Genomic DNA, 18,365 nt, shown 5'->3' on the forward strand with positions numbered 1-18,365 from the left:
TAGGTGCATGATGGGAGCTGGGTAAGCAGGAAGCATCTTTTCTTCTTCCAGGAAGCTTGTAATGTGGCAGGAATAGACACCTCGCTGGGCCCTGTGAGTGAAGGAAGAAGGGTCAGTCTAGCTAGGAGATCTAGGAATGCTTCCTGCAGCATTGTTGTCCAAGACGGGGGCTGGTTCATTGCTCCAATCTGTAACTCACCTTTCCTACAACACAGTGCCAGTCCGTGCCATGAAACTGGGGCATGATCCATGGGAGAGGTTTGCAGCCAGCATGACATGGCCTTTCTTTGCCTCTTGTAGCTGATCATCACTTCAAAGACTGCCATGTTTTGTAGCTCCTTACCTACAGACCCCTCAGGTGTTCTGGGCCTGTGTCATCACACTGATCTGTGGGCAGCATACTCAGCTTCTTTGCCCATCTAGAAAGTGTGTGGGGGTCGGGGAGGAATCAGATGTACTTTGCACATTGGGCTTGGGAATGAGGAGCCATCAGTAAAAAGTACATGACATACCTATGCCCATTTAAAGGATAAATTTCTGCCGTGTTATTTACTTACAGCCATTCTTCTCTTTATCTAGGTCCCCGGCCTAACGAAGTTTTGTGTTCTCTCAGGCTCTAGCCGTTTTCAAGAGTCGTGAGTCTAGAGATGCTGCCCCACAGCCAGTACTGAGGTGGGGAGCAGCTCCAGAGTCTGGGTTCTGATCACTTGACACTTGAGTGATTGTTTGCACAGCTGCAAATCTCACGTTTCTGGTTTATGTGATGGAACCCAGCAGCCTTAACCTTTTCTGGAACTGAAAAACGAACCAAGAAGCAGGACGGGGAACTGAGACTCTGAGAGCAGTTCATTGGGAGTTTGCTTTGTTGGGTTGCTGCATTTCCCCTGCTCAGCAACTCCAGTTAGTATTGCTCCGTTCTCCCTTTGTAATCCTGTGTCTTGGCTGAAGGATGGGGTGGTCTCTGGAACAGTATGGTGTCTGTGATGGGATGGCTGGCCCAAATGCCTTCCGCAGCCAGGCAGGGACATGCAAGCACACCAAAGTGCCAGCAGCCGTGCAGATCTGGGCTGAATGGTGGCCACAGTAGGCCAAGAGTACCCATGCCCTCCAGCAAGAGTGGCCTTCCTCCGCCCCACTGGACCTGGGCTTGTGCTGGCTGGCTGCAGGATGTCTGTTTGTGTGTTCTTACAGATAGGCATCTGGATTTACATGTGGAGTGTCAGAGAGAGTGGGGACACTGTTGCTTGCCACCACCCCCCCCCCCTTTTCTTTTTCTTTTCATATGGATACAGAGCAAACCAAATACATCAGTGAGCCTGCAGTTTGCCACCACTTGGCCATAGCATCTGCCTTGGTAGCTTGTGCAGAGGGTTCTACCCAGTGTTGTCTGCAGAGAAATTATTATTGTGGAAGCACATGTTGCTGTTTCAAGTTGCCCGTGGAGATCGGATTCCATTCCTTATCATTGTCACATGTGCCTTTTACTTCGGTCACGAATAGTGATTAATGATCTTCATTCGTTACCTCAGACTCGTCAGTTAGGGTACGCTGGTGGTTCCGTGACAGAATTCCAGCTTCCGTGCGGGAGACCCTGGTGTCATTCCAGCCGGCGCCCACCCCCACCATCTGCCCACCACCCACCATCTGGGGAGGCTTTCGAGGGGTTAGGACGCCGACAGGCTTCAGTGGAGCTTCTAGGCTTAAGCCAGGCTAGGAAGAAAGGCCTGCCAAGCGCTTGAACATCAGCCAGTGAAAGAGAGCCCTTTGGCTCCTAACCCTGCTCCTCAACCAGTTGTGGAGTTGATGCAGAACTGGGGCAACGTTTTCATGTGTGTCTGGAGTTGGGGTGGGGGGACTGAAACTGAACTGGTAACAGCTCAGCTAACACACGTGTGTGTATGTGTGTGCGTGTGCGTGTGTGTGTGTGTGTGTGTGTGTGTGTGTGTATGTGTGTGTGAGAGATTCATTGTCATGGAACTCGATGGGGGATCGGCTGCTGGGTTATTCAAGAGCTGTTGGAGCTGGCTACTCGGTCCCCGAGCCTGGATAACTGCTTTCTTACACCCAGGCTGAGCCATTTGTGGAGTCAGTTTAAAATGCGAACTGCTTTTGGAAATGCTAGACAAGCTATGCTGTGAAACACTTCTCTTTAAGTGGCATGAGGAGACCTGGTGCCACAGGGGCTAAAGTACTCGACTGTTAACTGAAAGGGGGGTGTTGGAACCCACCAGTGACTACATGTGGGAGATTTGAGAGCCAGTTTTCCTCTGTGCCCGAGGGTTGCTATGAGTATTGAATCAACTCAGAGGCAGTGGGTGTGGTGCCCACTGGTGGTCTGGCCCATCAGAGGCTCGACTCTGAAGAGCTGAATGACATGTAAGTGTGCCCAACGTACTATTGAAACTATTTGTTTATAAACACGATGGATTGTTGGATCCTATTTGGATGCTGAAAAGAAGATGTAGAGTTGTTTTCAGTCTAGTGAAGATGGAAATTACGTGAGAGCCAACATCATGGGATTATGTTCTTAGCTCAAAATGTGGTATGCAATTGGGTTGTTATGTAGAATGTTGTTGAGTACGATTCCTAGCGCTCAAACAATGCCACTATTGACTAACAACTGTCTACAGGTTTTCACAGTATGTAAACAAGCTATTGCGCATGCAAGGGTAAGCAAATGGTGCTGCTTCAAGCTCCCCACCCCTGGATCCTTTCCAACCATCACATTTCAGTCCCTTTATTTTAAAGGTCACGCTGAGCACAGGTCTGGGAGGATGTTAATCTCTCTCTCTCCCCTTTCTTTTTCAATAGGTGGAATATATGTTGGTCTCTTTTGATCATGAGAATAAAAAAGTCCAGTTGGTCCTGTCTGGAGAGGAAGTTCTTGAAACCCTACAAGAAAAAGGGGAAAGGTCAAACCCAAAGTAAGCCAAAACACGGGCGGTTGTTTTCGTGCATCCTGAAACTTAGATTTACTAAACTAGAATCTTCTCTGAGATTACAAGAAGCAAGATAGTAGAGCTGTTAAAGAGTGCAAGCTGTGATTTCAAGCTGCCTGGGTACAAATCTTGATTCCACCTCTCTGTAGCTGGGTAACCTTGGGCAAGCTCCCTGGAAACTGGGCTTCCGTGTCCTCCTCCGTAAAATAAGGGTAGTCACGCGGTTGGTATTAAGTACATTAATGTATTAAAGCACTTTGAAAAGTAGGCTCAATATAAAGCCTGTTTGCTGCGGTTGAGCATTTTTTCTCAACGAAGCCAAATCGTTACGGAGACTGAAAACTCTGGTGCCAGATAAAACTCGCCCGTGGCTTTGGTTTCACTGGCACCTTTGTAGATGTTTCCTCTTCATTTGAAGAGTGGGCACGGACTCGCCAGTTCATTTCCCCAGATCTGGCCACTCGCAGATGGAGTTTGGACCCCAGGCCTTGAACTGAAAGAACACTTACAGCCTCGTTCCCTTACCTGCACAGTAGACTGGCTTGTCTTAGACAGGGCACACCAAGCTGTGCATTTTCGATCACGTGGAAGTACGCTAGCCCCAGAAGGAGACTTGGTGGTGCAGTGGGTTGCTTTGTTGGGCTGCTAACCCTAAGGTCAGCAGTTTAAGCCCACCAGCCCCTCCACGGGTTAACGATGAGGCTTTCTGCTCCCATCAGGATGTACAGAAACCCACAGGGGCAGTTCTGCCATGTCCTGTAGGGTCACTATGAGTCATCACCGACCAGATGGTCGTGAGTGTGGTTTCGGGAATGGGGTGGACTCAGTACTTTCTAACTCAGATGGTGTTGAAGAGCTATGGTAAATCAAAAGGTTCATTTTTACCTAGTGGTTTCTGAGTATTTTAAGCAACTTTTAAAACTCATTTACTCACTTGAACAGATAGTAGCAGAAGAAACAAATGAAACAGAACTTTTCTCTTCTATAGCCACCCGACCCTTTGGAGACCAGAGTATGGGAGTTACATGATCGAGGGGACCCCTGGACAGCCGTACGGTGGGACCATGTCAGAGTTCAACACGGTGGAGGACAACATGAGGAAACGCCGGAAGGAGGCAACTTCTCTGTTAGAAGAAAATCAGGCTCTCTGCACTATAACTTCATTTCCCAGGTTAGCCCCTTATAGTAAAAGGGCCCAGCAGACATCTCAGAGCCATGGGTTACAAATGGTGGCCCAAGTATTTCCGCCTGTGATTTTTGTACTTGGCACACAGTTCGTCCTTTCTCTGTGGCTTATGCTGGCAGCAGCAAAAATGACTGGCAGGCAGAAATTCCATGCCAGCTCCAGTAGACGGGCGAGTGGTGGCAGCCTGGAGCAAGGTGGTGAGAGCACTCTCCTGGGCTCCTGTGGGAGCCTGGGGTCTGGCACGCATTCCCGACCCTGGGGAGCAGCTGCATCTGACAGTCCTCATGTGCTCTTGCCACTGGGGGGTAAGGCTGCCCCCTCACGCTTTCCAAAGGAACGTGTCCCACTGGGGGTTTGGCACATCAGAGGCTCACTCGCTGAAGAGCTGACTGACATAAGTGTTCCCCGCATACTGTTGAAACCATTGGCTAATCAACACGAAGGATTGTTGAGTCTTTTGGATGCTGTGCTGCAAAGAAGCTGTGGATTATGTTTTCAATCTAGTGACGATGGAAATTGCACGAGAGCAAACATCATGGGTTATGTTCTCAGCTCAAAGTGTAATATGCAAGTAGTATAGGTATTGCACATAGAGTCCTGACATAAGAACATAGTTCTACCAAATAGCAAGTGTGGTTTATCTATGTGAGATGCCTCTCAGATCAGTGTGGTAAGTATGCTTAACTTTACGGGTTTCAGGGTTTGGTGTCCATGCTGGGCACACATGAGCTGTTGTTTTCTGGGTTGATTTGGTTTTTGTTATTGTTTTTGACTGTATACCTTTCCCCCGTGGTGTTTTTAATGACCATGGGTATTCAGAATCGTACCACTGATCTTTGAGGGATTTTATTTCTTAAGTCATCACTGTAACAGCTACACAGTTCAGGCCCTGTCCAAGCTGCTGTCCTTCGGTGCAGAGAGCACGCCCCCAGCTTCCTGGTGCTGCACTTTCTTGTACGCTCGCACTCACCACACGTGTTGTATGCGAACGTCGCTGATTCGGGTGCGTGTTTTGTGAGACTGCAGTACAGTCACCAAGCGTGTAGAGCGCTGTTATCTTCTGTGAGTTCTTGTTTGCGTGTGTGCAGGCCCCCCCCCCCAAAGGGAAAATGAACGGTTGGGGGAGGGCAGACAGGCTTGTTTTGAGGGCAGGTTGGGTTCATGGCTGAAGGAGGGGTGGGGGAAACGTTGACGCTATGCCGTCTACTCAGATTCCCAAAACACTGCCCCAGACCAGGACCAGCCAGTCGTGAGAGAGCAGAGAGGGTGGGCCTCCACAGTGGGGGGGGGGGGGTGAGACAAAGGCTTGCTCGGTGCCCTGAGTCAGTGCCTGTAGAAGAGAGGCAGAGTAAAGAAGCTCACCGAGGGCACCGGGGTGCTGCAGGAAGAAGGTTGGGACGGTGTCTGCCAGCAGTGGGGACACGTCCTGAGATGAGCCTGCTGGGAACTGGAAGGCAAGCTGACTGATGTGACCGGGTGCTGGGAACGCGGTGGAAGGTGGGGCCATGTAGGCCAGGCCACACTTAGAATCCTGGTTGTTGTCCTAAAGGCCGTAGGAAGAAGCCATTGGAACGCTGAATGAGTTGCTAGCCTTGTATGTTGAGAGTGACTAGATCAGGTGCCAGCACCCACTAGGAGACCAGGAGGATGCTGCCACTGGGAGGGCTGGTGGGCAGCAGAGGTACAGAGACGTAGATGTGGGCCAGAGGTATGGGGCAGAGTCCGGGAACTTGGCCAGGGAGGAGATGGCAAGCGTGGTTGGTGTATGTAACTGTGGGGGGAACCATGGACTATTACAGCCAAGGCCAAGAGGCTGCAGGCATTACTTGAGACCTTTTAGTGAAGTAGGAAATTCAGTGGTACATTTTTTCCCTTAATATTACAGGGTTAGACACTTTACTTAGCATATTTTTTAAAATGTGGTGTAGCCAGCACTGTTTTATCTTAGAATTCGAAACTGAAGACTGTGTAGTGTCAGCGGGCAGTGGGCCACAGAGGGAAGTCTTTAGTTAAGCCTGTTGTTTCTCTTAAAGGCATTGTTGCTTCAGCAGTAGAACGCTTGTCTTCCCTGCAGGAGACCGGGGTCTCCATGCACAGCCAGCTTGTGTGTTGCTCTGATACTGACTGACCGGGTTTCAGTGGAGCTTCCGGCTTAGATGGACAAGGGAAAAAAAGACCTGACGTTTTAAAAAGTCAGCCAGTGAGAAAATCCTGTTTCATTGCAGTCTGATGCGGAACTGCTCATTGTGCTGGGTTGAGATGAGTCTGGGGCCACTTTGGTGGCAGCAGACAGCATGTCTCCTGCAGGCTCCTTCCGTGGAAGAACGGGCTGGGGCGGCACTTCTGAAAAGCCAGCCACTGAAAACCTGGGGGAGCGCTGTGCCTCTCGGACACGCGCGGCCTCACCGTGAATTACAGTCGGCTCAACAGCACCTGGATTTGTGCGTGTCTCTTAGCGTAACTGAGAAAGGCTGCCTAGGGGACAGCTGGTCTGTCAACATTAGCTCGTTTTCATGAAGACATGGTGAAGGGAGAGATGAGAAAGAAAATAAGTTTTAAATCTGATTAAAGTTTTAAAAACGCTTAACCATGAACTGTAGCCTGGAGCAGTACTCTTGGACTTGCAGACAGAATAAGAGTAACTACTTGTCATTCGTTGTAGAAGCCTCTGCCCACATCATAGTAACAACAGAGTGTGGCTGCACTGTGGGTGGGATCCAGGAAGGGAGTGCTCTGGGCTCGTCAATGCACGGACAGTGGCCTTGCCTCTCCCGCCCCGCAAAGATGCAAAAAACTCTGCGCTCTTAAAACTGTATGCTCTTCTGGGCTATTTAAATTCATCAGAATTACATAAAATTACAAATTCACTTCCTTGTCACACCAGCCCCCGTTTCGAGCACTCAGTAGCCACATGTGGCGAATGGCCCCCATTTTGGAATTAGCCAGTGCACATAAGCATTTCCATCATGGCAGACCATTCTACTGAAAAACACTTGTTGGAAAAAAACAACTCTGTAGGAGCCCCGGTGGCATAGTGGTTACTTGTTGCACCGCTAAGTGCAAGGTCAGCAGTTCAAAACCACTACCACCTACTCCATGGGAGAAAGACGGAGCTTTCTACTGTTGTAGAGTCCAGTCTCGAAAACTCACAGGGCCAGTTCTGCCCTGTCCTGTAGGGAACCTGTGTGTCGGCATCGACTCCGTGGCGGCGAGTTTGGTTTCAGTTTGGTAGAAATCTGAAGGTTGCCAACCCCATTTCCAAGTCAAGCAACTACTCTCGTTTCATTCTGGTCATCTGGGGATCCCCATGTTTCTAAGTTTGTCAGTCTCCTAGTTAATGTTCCTTTAGAATTGCTGGCTCATAGTAGGTGTACATTTAACTGAGAATTGTCAGGCGTCTCCTGACGAGAGAATGAGTCATGGGGCCCAAGAGTTCAAGATCGTGATCTGCTCATGGGACACCAAGGTCAATTGGCATGGCGTTGCCCACAAACCCAGTGTTCTAGGTCCAACTTCGATAAGTAGCAACTGGAGTCTTAAACGCTTGTGCTCTATTTGTGGTGCAACTTTTGGGGCTCTTCCTGTCGGGAGGGAAGAAAATCAAAGACACTTGGAAACAATTGTCCAGTGACTAGTGGAGCACGTGAGCATCCATCTCCGTGACCCTGAGACCAAAAGAACTAGATGGGGCCCAGCTGCCACCCCCACTGCTCTGCAAAGGGTCACATGATAAGGTCATGGACAGAATGAGAGGAAAGTGGAACAAAACTCACTCATAGGAAAAAGTACACTTACTGGTCTGACAGAGACCAGTAATAAATTCTATTACGGCCTCTCGCAGGCAGCGGAGGTGGGGATCATGGACAGAGGTCCACAACCATCCAGGCATCTAGAGAGTAATGGAGGCTTCTTAAGCTGTGGGGAAGGAAACCGGCCCTGGGAGACAACCGCTGTGGCCGCTGGAAAGCTGTTAGCCACTGGAGGGGTTTGCTGCCCATACTGAGGGACGGACGCTTTCTGAAACTGTCAGTAAAGGGCTGGAGTCCCCAGGAGATGTTGGTGAGCAGGATCTCAGAGGAGCAAAGGGGACTGGGATTTACATTTGGGCGCTAGACCCCCGAGAAGGGAAGTGATAGAAATGAGGTGCAGTGATGGTGGGGCACGCTCAATTCCTGAAAGCAAATCCCATCTATTTAGTTCTGTAATTTGTTGTAGATTAGGCTGCCCTGGGTTCACGCTGCCCGAGTACAAACCCAACCCGGTGGAAGGCGGAGCTTCCAAGTCCCTCTTCTTTCCAGATGAAGCGATCAACAAACACCCCCGCTTCAGGTAAGTGTGGCCTCAGGTGCGTGTGTGGCTTTCCTGTCCAGGGGTCCTTGTTGATCATTGACTGCATCCTGGCTCCTAATGAGCCTGAGAAGGCACAGGCACCCCTCAGGGCCCCATGTCTCCTTAGTCACTGTTTCTTCCACCCAGGGTTCACTTGGCCATTTTCCATGTCATTTTAGAGCCATTAACTTGGCCATTGTCCTGCCCTTGAAGGAGAAAATTCTTTCTGCTCTGAGTTCTGCATATATCTATCCAGGCAAGCTTTCCCTACGTTATCTCTGCCTTATTTTCTTTTCTCTGAGTCTGCTCCCACATGGATTTACACAGCCTTGGAAATCCTACGTAGGGTCCCTATATGAGTCAGAATAAATTCCATGGCAATGGATTTTTAAGTCACCATTTGTATCTATAATATATGCATCCTACTCCACATACCTTCGTCATAAGGTAAATATGTGTAGGACATGTAGTGGATGCTCGTTACCTTCCTTAACTAGTAGGGCTATTGGCTTGTAGCTGAATGCTTAAACTTTAAATTGTTTCAGCCGCTTAACCAGTCTGATCTCGGCTTTGTACGTTGGGTACTCACTTGCCATCCTAGACTTAGGCTCCTGACCTAGGTTAGGGACCATGGGCCATCTCTGTGAGCACGCCTTTAGTACTGATGCACACCTGCAATATGCAGAGTCTTTGGGGGGACAGAGGCCTAGAGACAAAGTTCCCAACTTCAAGTGATGTAGTATGGTAAGGGGAAAACTAAAATAAACAGTTGCTTAGAAAAGATAGATTATGATGAGTGTCAGTTGTTGGAAAAAATACATGGTGGTATCAGAAGATTGTAATGCCAGAGACCCCTCATACAGAGAAAGCCGGGCCTGAGAAGACACTGAGGGGCTTCGCGAGAGAAGTGGCATGTAAGCCAAGTCCAGAGTCACGCTGTCCAATTAAAACATAATGCAAGCCACAAGAGTTACTTAAATTTTTCTAGTAAACACATCAGAAAAAGGCAAGGGAACTGAAATATTATATGAGGGGGGTTCAAAGAGATTGTGGAGCAATGGAATGAAAAGATCATGGAATTTTTCCAACAACTTTTTGAAGCCTCTTGTATTTTATTTAGCCTTGTATGTACAAGAGATTGTTGTCTCAGCATGTAATTAATATTTCTAAATTAGTAACAAGGAACTTTATTCGTACATCAAGCTTTTAAGTCGTTGTGTGTATTTCACACTTAGAGCACGTTTGAAGTAGAACTAACCAGTCACAGGCCAGGTGCTTACTGGCCGTACTGCAGCTGGTAGCATCTGACCTTGGCAGCACAGGTGTAGAGGAAGGTAGGCATTCAGGCTAACGGTTGTGGGGAGGGAGGCACCAGTAGTGGGGCTGCATAGTGACAGGTGAGTCTGGAAATCTTTGGCGTTACCATGGGAAGCATCTGAAACAGAGAGTGCAGCCAGACTGTGGCAGTGGCTGCACCCCTGGACTTCGTTGAGTTGGCACGGTTTGACAGGGCAGAGATAGGTAACTCTCAAGCAAGGGTTAAGGAAGGTAGTATTAATGGAACACCTTTTATTTTTAAATGACACCCCCCCCTCCAGAGTATCTTGCTTAATACATTTTTCTTTCTAAAGGTAAATTACTTTGAGGTAATTTTCATTCCAAGTCCTTGTATGTGATTAAACGTTCCTTTCACACGATGGCTGTTAGGCGACCAATTGATGACATTTGTGTATCCGTTTTAGTACCCTCACAAGAAATATCCGCCATAGGAGAGGAGAGAAGGTCGTCATCAATGTGCCAAGTAAGTCCGCAGTGAGCTGGTGAGGGGTGGATCCCTAGACTGCCAACCATGCCCTTCATTCCGTCTTTTCTCCTCGAATAACACAGTCTTTAAGGACAAGAACACGCCGTCTCCATTCATAGAAGCCTTTCCTGAGGATGAGGAGGCAGCGAGGGCGTCGAAGCCGGATCACATTTACCTGGATGCCATGGGATTTGGAATGGGCAATTGCTGCCTTCAGGTACGGTTTCCAACACACTGGGAGCCAGAGTGCCCTCCTTGTTTCTGTTTGCCGGCTTCTGCTCATTGTATATGTGTTTACCTTTGAGAGGTCGCATTTTAATCAGTGAACATGGTGACTGGAATGCCCTCCGAAAACCAGCTAAGTGCTTCAGTAAATTCATTAGAAGCTGTCTCCAAACTCAGAACCTTCCAGAAATGTTTATCCTTGTTAACATAAAATGTGCAGCCTTGGGTGGTTTCTCTGTTCTGTTTGCTGCAGGCCAGATGTTTGCCGCCACCTAGTGACAGTCTCTGGTCTGGGAGAAAGATGAGGCTCTCTACTCTCCAAGATTGACAGCCTCGGAAACACAGAGGGTGTTTGTGAATGGTCACTGTGAGGGTTCGAGGTTTCACTGCGAGTCCAAATGGACTGGTTGACAGCGCGTTTGAGTGACAGTCCAGCTTTGAGGTTATAAGCACCACTTAGACCTGGTAGCACTCCTGGACTCGGGTGCTGACGGGTGCGCGCCAGTGATCTCATGATCCGAAGGATTTTTGACTTTAAACTTGTACATTCCTGCAGGGACACCCAGTGATTGTAGAGAAATGAATACCACCAGTGTTTGCTTTTCCCTGGCTAAGTTACACAGGAGGTAGAATGGCTGTTTTTCTACTTGCATGCTTAGCATCTCCCTTGATCTGATTAAATTAGTGATGTCTCCGAGCAGGCTGGCCTCGGGCGGAGATTGTACCCTGGTTCACTGCAGGCCTGAAGGAGAGCATAAGAGGCCCAGCAGGCAGGGCACAGCTGGCATCCTGCTTTCTGCCCTCTGTCCTCAGTTACCACTCGGGTGTGTGGGCAGCCGCCCTCACCTGGGGCCTCGTGTTTCTCATCCGTTAAAAGTTTATTTTTAAGATCCCCTCTAAGTCCTATTCCTAGCCAACATTTATCCCATTGCTCTTACTAACAGAAGTACTGCTTTTCACTGTTTAACTTGATTAGAATCATGTTAGGAGTAGAAAGAGTTACACAATGTAGGAATTTTTTTTAGGTAAACGTTCATGCGAGGGTAAATAAATGGATAACCTGAAAACAAGACAGACTTGGTGATGGAAGGAAAAAGAACTTGTTGCTCAAGGAGATGTCTGTTCTGTTTCAATGACCCAGGCTGACCGTGTCTGGAGTGGCCCAGAGGAAGGGCCCCTGTGGATCCGGATCCAGCCTGATCTCTCCAGAAGCACCAGTGTTCCCATGCTCCCGGCCTCAGCATGCACACCTTCCTGCAAACATGCCTTGTTCCATTTATTTCTAAAGCCAATAGGGCTGTGGCGTGATTGGCATGCTGGGCCAACACTGCATCATCATTGGGTCTTTCCTTTCTCTTGCGCATCGGGACTAGCTCTGTGCTTCAGCAGTGACCCCTCCGAGTGTTGAGAGGGAGTTACCCTTGTGTTTGGCACTCAGCCCATCACATCTCCCGCAGTTTCTCTGCATCTGACTTGCTCATATTCTCACCTTCTCATTAACCTTGGCACTTTAGTGGAGCCAGGCCCACAACAGCCTGGAACACTGTTTTTCCTTGTTGAGGTGCGCCATGATTGTTGGGTGAAAATCCAAGCAACAGCATTCACTGGTTTCCACCCCTTTTGTCTTCATGTCCAAATTGATACCTGTCCTTTCCCTCTTGTTACTGCTGTTACGAGCAGTGTGTTTGCTGCACTGGGGAGCCAGGATTCACTGCACTCCACAGTGAAATTTTCAAAGGAGAGTTAGAAGAGAGAATGCTCTAACGCTCAAGGGTCACGTGATACACGAGACTGGATGCCTGAGAGTTAAGCATAAACTGTTCCTGTGGCGAACTTTATAGATCAAAAGTAGAGGACAAGACATAAGCCAGTAACATCAGCACAGGCCATTGTATAGCTGGAAGCACAGTTCCTTTGTATACAAGAGACCAAAGATACACATGTTCAATGCTACGTCCCATCCTCTGATGACGAGTGCTGGGAGTGCTGTCAGGTAATTACAGGGTCAGTAGTTCAAACCCACCAGCTGGTCCACTAGAGAAAAATGAGGCTCTCTGCCCCTGTGAAGATTTATAGCCTTGGAAACTATGTAGGGGTGGGTCCCTATGGGTCAGAAGTGACTCTAGCCGTGGGAATTATAACCTCATGGGACCAGGAGCATTCCCGTCATTGGACATTGCCCAAATGGACATTAGACTCGTGATCAGTCAAAAATCAATGACAGGGTCAAGGCTGAGTATGTTAAAGTAGCATTGCCGTGAATAAGTCTTTTCCCACTTTTTGTGACTTAACATTCATGGGATAAAATCCATGGCTTCCAAACAATGATAATCGAGTAAATGTCCTTACAACAGTCACACTTTGTAAAAACAAGAGACATTTGACTTTTAGCTGCATATCTGCTTTCCTGTCTTAAATACAAATGTTTCTGAAGACAGCCCGTAGCTGGAGAACGTCACATTGCGTGACTCTGATCGCTATCAGGGCCATCAGAGAACCGCTGGCCTGCTCTCGGTTTAATATTAAAGCCGAGTGCTGTGCCAGGAGCAGCCTGCTACGCTGAGAGAGCTCCAGGAGGGCGTCCATGCCCCTGGAAGACCACGTTTGTGACATGTGGTGGGTGTAAACATGTATTATGTGCAGATACAATTTTCTCATGCAATTGACACTTTGCCTGGGTTTAGAATTCATTTTTCCTTTTCTCACCAGCATGCCTTGTGTACCCCAGTTTCCGTGTCTTAAAACATCTTTGGCACAGGTCGTGGGAAAAGAAGGGGGCAAAGGAGGTGAATTCTGCCAGCCACCACAAAAGTCCCTGCTGTGTCTCTCAGGTGGACCATTGGACACTGCTTATCAATAAAGCAGGAAACAGATTTTTGATAAAGTCAATTTATTGGGTTGATGGAAGACGTTAAGTACAAAGTAAGAAACATTTTAACCACATTCGTAGACTAAGAACCCTCACAGAATAGTGGTTACATGGTGGGCTGGTAACTGTGAGGTCAGCAGTTCTAAAACACCAGCTGCTTCTCGGGGAAAGTGGGGCTTGATGGTCCCATAAACAATTTCAGTCTCTGAAATGCACAGGGGCAGTTATACCCTGTTCTGTAGGCTCATCATGAGTCAGAATTGACTCTGGCGCTGAGTTTAGTTTGCTATAGATGACTTTTGGGGGCTTTTCAGGAGTAAAGCTAATTCATGACATTTTACAATAGGTATTTTCACCCATAAGAAACGTGTGTGGCCTCAAAACTGGTTTCTATGAAAAGTTTAGATATTCAGATTTCTAAAAGTTGTATTCCCCCTGTGCCCTCTTCCCTCCTCTCCCAAAAAAGTGACACTGCTTCTCTTGTATGATGTGTTAAAGTGGAGCTAAAACTGTGCATATGTTCCTACTTCCTTAAGGTGTTCAAACTGCCAACAAGCCAATCCTAACTCATAGCAACCCTACAGGACAGGGCAGAACTGCTCCATAGGGCTTCTGAGCCTAAATATTTATGGGGGAAATTGTAGCTTAGTGGCTTAGCTGCTAAACGAGCACTCCCACATCCCTGATCTGTAGTGATGTTCTGTTTGACTTGGCAATCTTTGTATCTGTTATGTATCCATATCAAGCAGGAGTCAGAAGGGAACGTAGAATAATGGCTGTCCATGCTGATGTCAGACGGGCCTTGGCTGACAGCAGAAAAACATGATTGCCTGTGTTTTATTAGCCATGCAAAGCCATTGCACTGTGTGTGTCATAACATGAGACTGTGAAGGAAGGGAATTCCAGAGCACTTAACTTGTGCTCATTTGAAACCTATGCGCAGACCAAGAGCCAGTTATTGGAGCAGACCTAGGAGCTGCTGCGTAGTTTAAAGGCATTTCACTATACTTACTCAGTTTGTCAGTCGGTATGTTGAGCAACTAATTCAAGAAGTGTGGCTGTATTTAGAAGAACACATCAGGATTGGAGGAAGTCTCCTTTAACTACCTGCAACCTGCAGTGGTATCACCTTGCTTACGGAAAGTGAAGAGCACTTGCTGATGAAGATCAGAGACAGAAGCCTTCAGTGTGAATTACAGCGTAACACCTAAGGAGAACAAAAGTCCTCACAACAGAATCAATAAACAACATCAACGCAGAAAATCATGGTGCTGTCAAAGATTTCATTTTCCCTGGATACCTATCAGTCCATGGAAGCAGCAGTCAAGAAAGCAAGCCTGCCATTAGGCAGGCCTCTGATGGGAACCTACCACTAGTAAAGCACACCCACCTTAGAACAATCAGCCAATTCAGATCGAAGGGGCAGCGTTCACCTGAGAGCAGAGGAGGCATGGCAACGGGAAACGCAGGGAGGAAGTGGGATAAGTGATGGAACATTGAGGGGATTGCAGTGAATGGAATGAAACAAAATGTGTATGAACTGGTGAAGGTGAAACTGATGACCTGTTCTGTTAACCTTCACCTGATTCACAGTTTTAAAAAAGCATTTTAGTATCACATTTGGCAAATCTGCTACAAAAGACCTCTTTAAAGATGTCACTTTGAGGACTTGGTGTGCCTGAGCCATTCTTTGATACTTTCGATCCCCTTGTTGTATGTGAAAGCTGCACAGGGCCTCCAGAAGACCAACGATGAACTGATGCATTTCAGCAGTTTGGGCGAAGAATATTAAAACTGTCACGGACCGCCAGAAGAACAAACATTTGCCCCAGAAGTATGGTCAAAATGCTCCTTAGAAGCAAGGATGATAACATTTCATCTCACGTATATTGGACTTACTGTCAGTAGGAGCCAGTCCCTGGAAAAGGACATTGTGCTCTATAGAAGGTCGTCCAAAAAGAAGACAACGCTCAGTGAAATGGTGTGACACAGTGGCTCAAACATAACCATTGTGAGGATGACCTTGGACCCGGCCGTGTGTCCTTCCCTGGTAATAAGGCCACTGTGCGTTGGAGCCAACCCAATGGCACCAACAGCAGCAGTGCTCTCACCCTGGGCAGCACAGCAGCTAAGCCCTTGACCGCCAGCTTTCCTGATCCCCAGCAGACAAGGATGGAGGCTGACACTTTTTTTCCTCCCTAGACCACTTTCACAAGTGTGACAACCGACAGAGGGGGATTGTGACATGCAGTAAGCGTGCAACGGCGGGTATTCAGTTCTTAAAATAGCTTTTTCTTGTGCAGACACTAACTTCAAACTGTCATGACCGAATATTGATAACAGGAGAAATGAAAACTTCCCGATTACAAGTTTATATTATAACTTATTAACTTACACCCTAATTTGTACGTTCTCTCTTCTTGCTCCCCAAGGGGTCGGGTCTTTTGTTTTGGGGGAGATTGGTTTAGGGGACTTGTGTTGGTCACTTGGGTGATCTTTTGCTCCACCTAACTCTGACGGGATATAGTTTCTCTTGTTGGAGACCTCAGCTTCCGCACACCATCTGAGCCTCACTCACTGCCACCGGGTTGATTCCAGCTCATAGCAATCCTATGGGACAGAGTAAACTGCCCCTGTGGGTTTCCGGGGCTGTCAGTCTTTACAGGAGCAGAGAAGCCCCCTCATCTTTCTCCCTCAGAACAGCTGGGGGGTTGGGACTGCTGACCTTGAGGTTAGCAGCCCATAACCTATTACACCAGTACTGAACCTACTCGTCAAACATCTTCCAGCTCTGGTTTTCCTTCTGGCCACCTATCCTGGGCTAGCCAAACTCGTATGGGACTTCTTTTCCTGTTTCCTTGTTTTGTAAGCACCCAAAATCATGGTTACTGTCTCTCAAACCTTGTTTTCCTGAATGTCCTAGAACAGCAAGCCCACACTTCAGCCGTCCTCTCACTGGCTATGTGCACAGGGCACCGACCTGCCCCTTTGACTGCAGGTGCCTTTGCTGCTCCCTTTCCCTCCTCACCTCTTCCCTGTCTTTAGTATTGCCCCCTTCCAAGCTATTCTCCCATTGTCAACAGTGAAGCAATAGCATCCCCAGATTTTCTGTACTAAAATCTGAAGATCCCTTTAACTAACTGCAGTGAAAGAAGCGGGTAGAAGAGAATGAATACCTGGCCACGCTTCACCAAGTATCTTTGTGTCTTTGTGTTCCTGCCTGACTTATTAACCTCCCTTAGCTTGGATGGGAGTGGCTGTTCATATTAGTTGCCTAGATATAGCGGACCAGGTTCAATTCCGTTTTCTATTAAGGTTCACGCAACCGTTTGAACGAGGCTCCTGGGTTAACCTTTATTAAAATCACCGTGAACACCTTTCCCATCTTCCTTCTCAGGCCTCACAGCTGAGGGAGGGAGCTAATGGTTTTGTCATCATTGCCATCGTTAGTGACCTAACACTTCTTAAAACAGGTGACCTTCCAAGCCTGCAGCATCTCTGAAGCCAGATACCTTTATGATCAGTTGGCCACAATCTGTCCAATCGTCGTAAGTAGGAATGACATCGTGTTTCCAATACCTTTTAGTATAAAATGAACCCTGCACGTGCTAAAAATGTTGCTCTGCTGCTCACCTTGGTTGAATCGTCATGGAAAAAGAACTAACAGATTCTGGGCCCTGGGCCAGCTCCATGTTGCCAGAACAATATGGATGTATCAAATGTCCCGTTTGAAGTGGGCTCTCCTGCCTGCCCTGTCCTGCCCTCCAGTCCGCACACTGTGGAGAGGATCTGTGTGGAAGAAGCAAACCACACAAAGCATCTGCTCAGTTTCTCCTGTCTGTCCCTAGACAGGGGCAGGTGTAGTGCAATCCTGTGGGCTGCATGAACCCCATGACTTTAGCCAGCACCCTACCTGTGCACGGAGCTGTCAGCCAGCCTATGGGCGACACTTTGCACCTGCCGGTGCTGACTTGTGCTTGTTTTCAGATGGCTCTGAGTGCAGCATCTCCTTTCTACCGAGGCCACGTGTCTGACATTGATTGCCGCTGGGGCGTGATCTCTGCGTCTGTGGATGATCGGACTCGGGAGGAGCGAGGACTGGAGGTAGGATGATTTCCCCTTCACAGCTTTCTCAAATCCAGCAGGTCACACAGCTGCTGTAGCTGCTGTGAAGGTGAAATTACTTGGTGTAAGGCTTTGTAACCCCCACCAAATGACTGGGGCGGTGCGGGGGCATGCAAATGAGGTCCAGAGGCCTCTAATGAGGGGAGCGGCTCGTTTTGTTCTTCCTCTGGCTATCACTGAGGCAGGAAGAGCGGGTATCCCACCCCCAGTGGGAGGAGGAGCCATGCTTGTCCAGGTTCCTTGTGTGAAGTGGCAGCAAGAGAGACTACGAGACAGGACCACCAAGTGCCTCGGGCTGGAAACTGGCTTACAGAGTCGGGTCCTTTGGACCTTTGTCAGCCCCAAGGAGCTTTGTGACAACTGAGTAGGGCAGAGGTCCAGAGAGCACTGGTTGGTGTCAGAGTAGAGTAAAAAGGATGGGGGGTAGAGGCAAGTCTGACCCATGCCTCATTGGGCTTGACCTTGGGCTGATTCTCTTTTCCCCTTTGCGAAGCCCAGTGACATCAGGTGCGGGGGCACAACTTTCCTCCGCAAGTACTTGCAATTTTGAAATTGACTGAGTTTCACTCAAGTGGGCTGGACTCACGAGGAAAGAAGCTCACAGGTTATAAACCTGTTTGGGGGCCCTGACAGCTGTTGCTTGTTTGGGTGTGACTGTGTGGGAAATGTGGCTCAGCTGGGCTGGGGAGTGATTTATTAACGCTGGTTGAAATCTATGCTTGCTTTAGGTCTTCTGTAATTAGAAGTGCCATTTTTTTAGATTTTAGAAATGGTTCTGTGACTGTTTTCACCAAAAGGCTTTTTTGGTGCTACTGCAGCATTTCGTCCTTGACGGTTTTGCTATAGAAAATGTCTGCTATCAAAGATCCTTTTACCCCCTCCATCCCC

General features: G+C 48.2%; 1 protein-coding gene across 3 annotated transcripts in view; it reads left to right on the forward strand.

Moving 5' to 3' along the window:
* GCLC (glutamate-cysteine ligase catalytic subunit) overlaps positions 1 to 18,365 on the forward strand; it is a 47,790-nt gene that overhangs the window by 20,152 nt on the left and 9,273 nt on the right. For all 3 annotated transcript variants that reach the window (XM_045294825.1, XM_045294824.1, XM_045294826.1), the window contains exons 2-8: positions 2,812 to 2,924; positions 3,928 to 4,110; positions 8,341 to 8,454; positions 10,197 to 10,255; positions 10,342 to 10,475; positions 16,826 to 16,900; positions 17,340 to 17,456. In XM_045294825.1, the coding sequence (XP_045150760.1) occupies positions 2,812 to 2,924; positions 3,928 to 4,110; positions 8,341 to 8,454; positions 10,197 to 10,255; positions 10,342 to 10,475; positions 16,826 to 16,900; positions 17,340 to 17,456 (795 nt within the window). The remainder of the gene's footprint in view (positions 1 to 2,811; positions 2,925 to 3,927; positions 4,111 to 8,340; positions 8,455 to 10,196; positions 10,256 to 10,341; positions 10,476 to 16,825; positions 16,901 to 17,339; positions 17,457 to 18,365) is intronic.

The sequence above is a fragment of the Echinops telfairi genome, unplaced genomic scaffold, assembly GCF_000313985.2.
Source record: "Echinops telfairi isolate 266 unplaced genomic scaffold, ASM31398v2 ScPeMD7_3533;HRSCAF=4204_1, whole genome shotgun sequence".
NCBI lineage: Eukaryota > Metazoa > Chordata > Mammalia > Afrosoricida > Tenrecidae > Echinops > Echinops telfairi.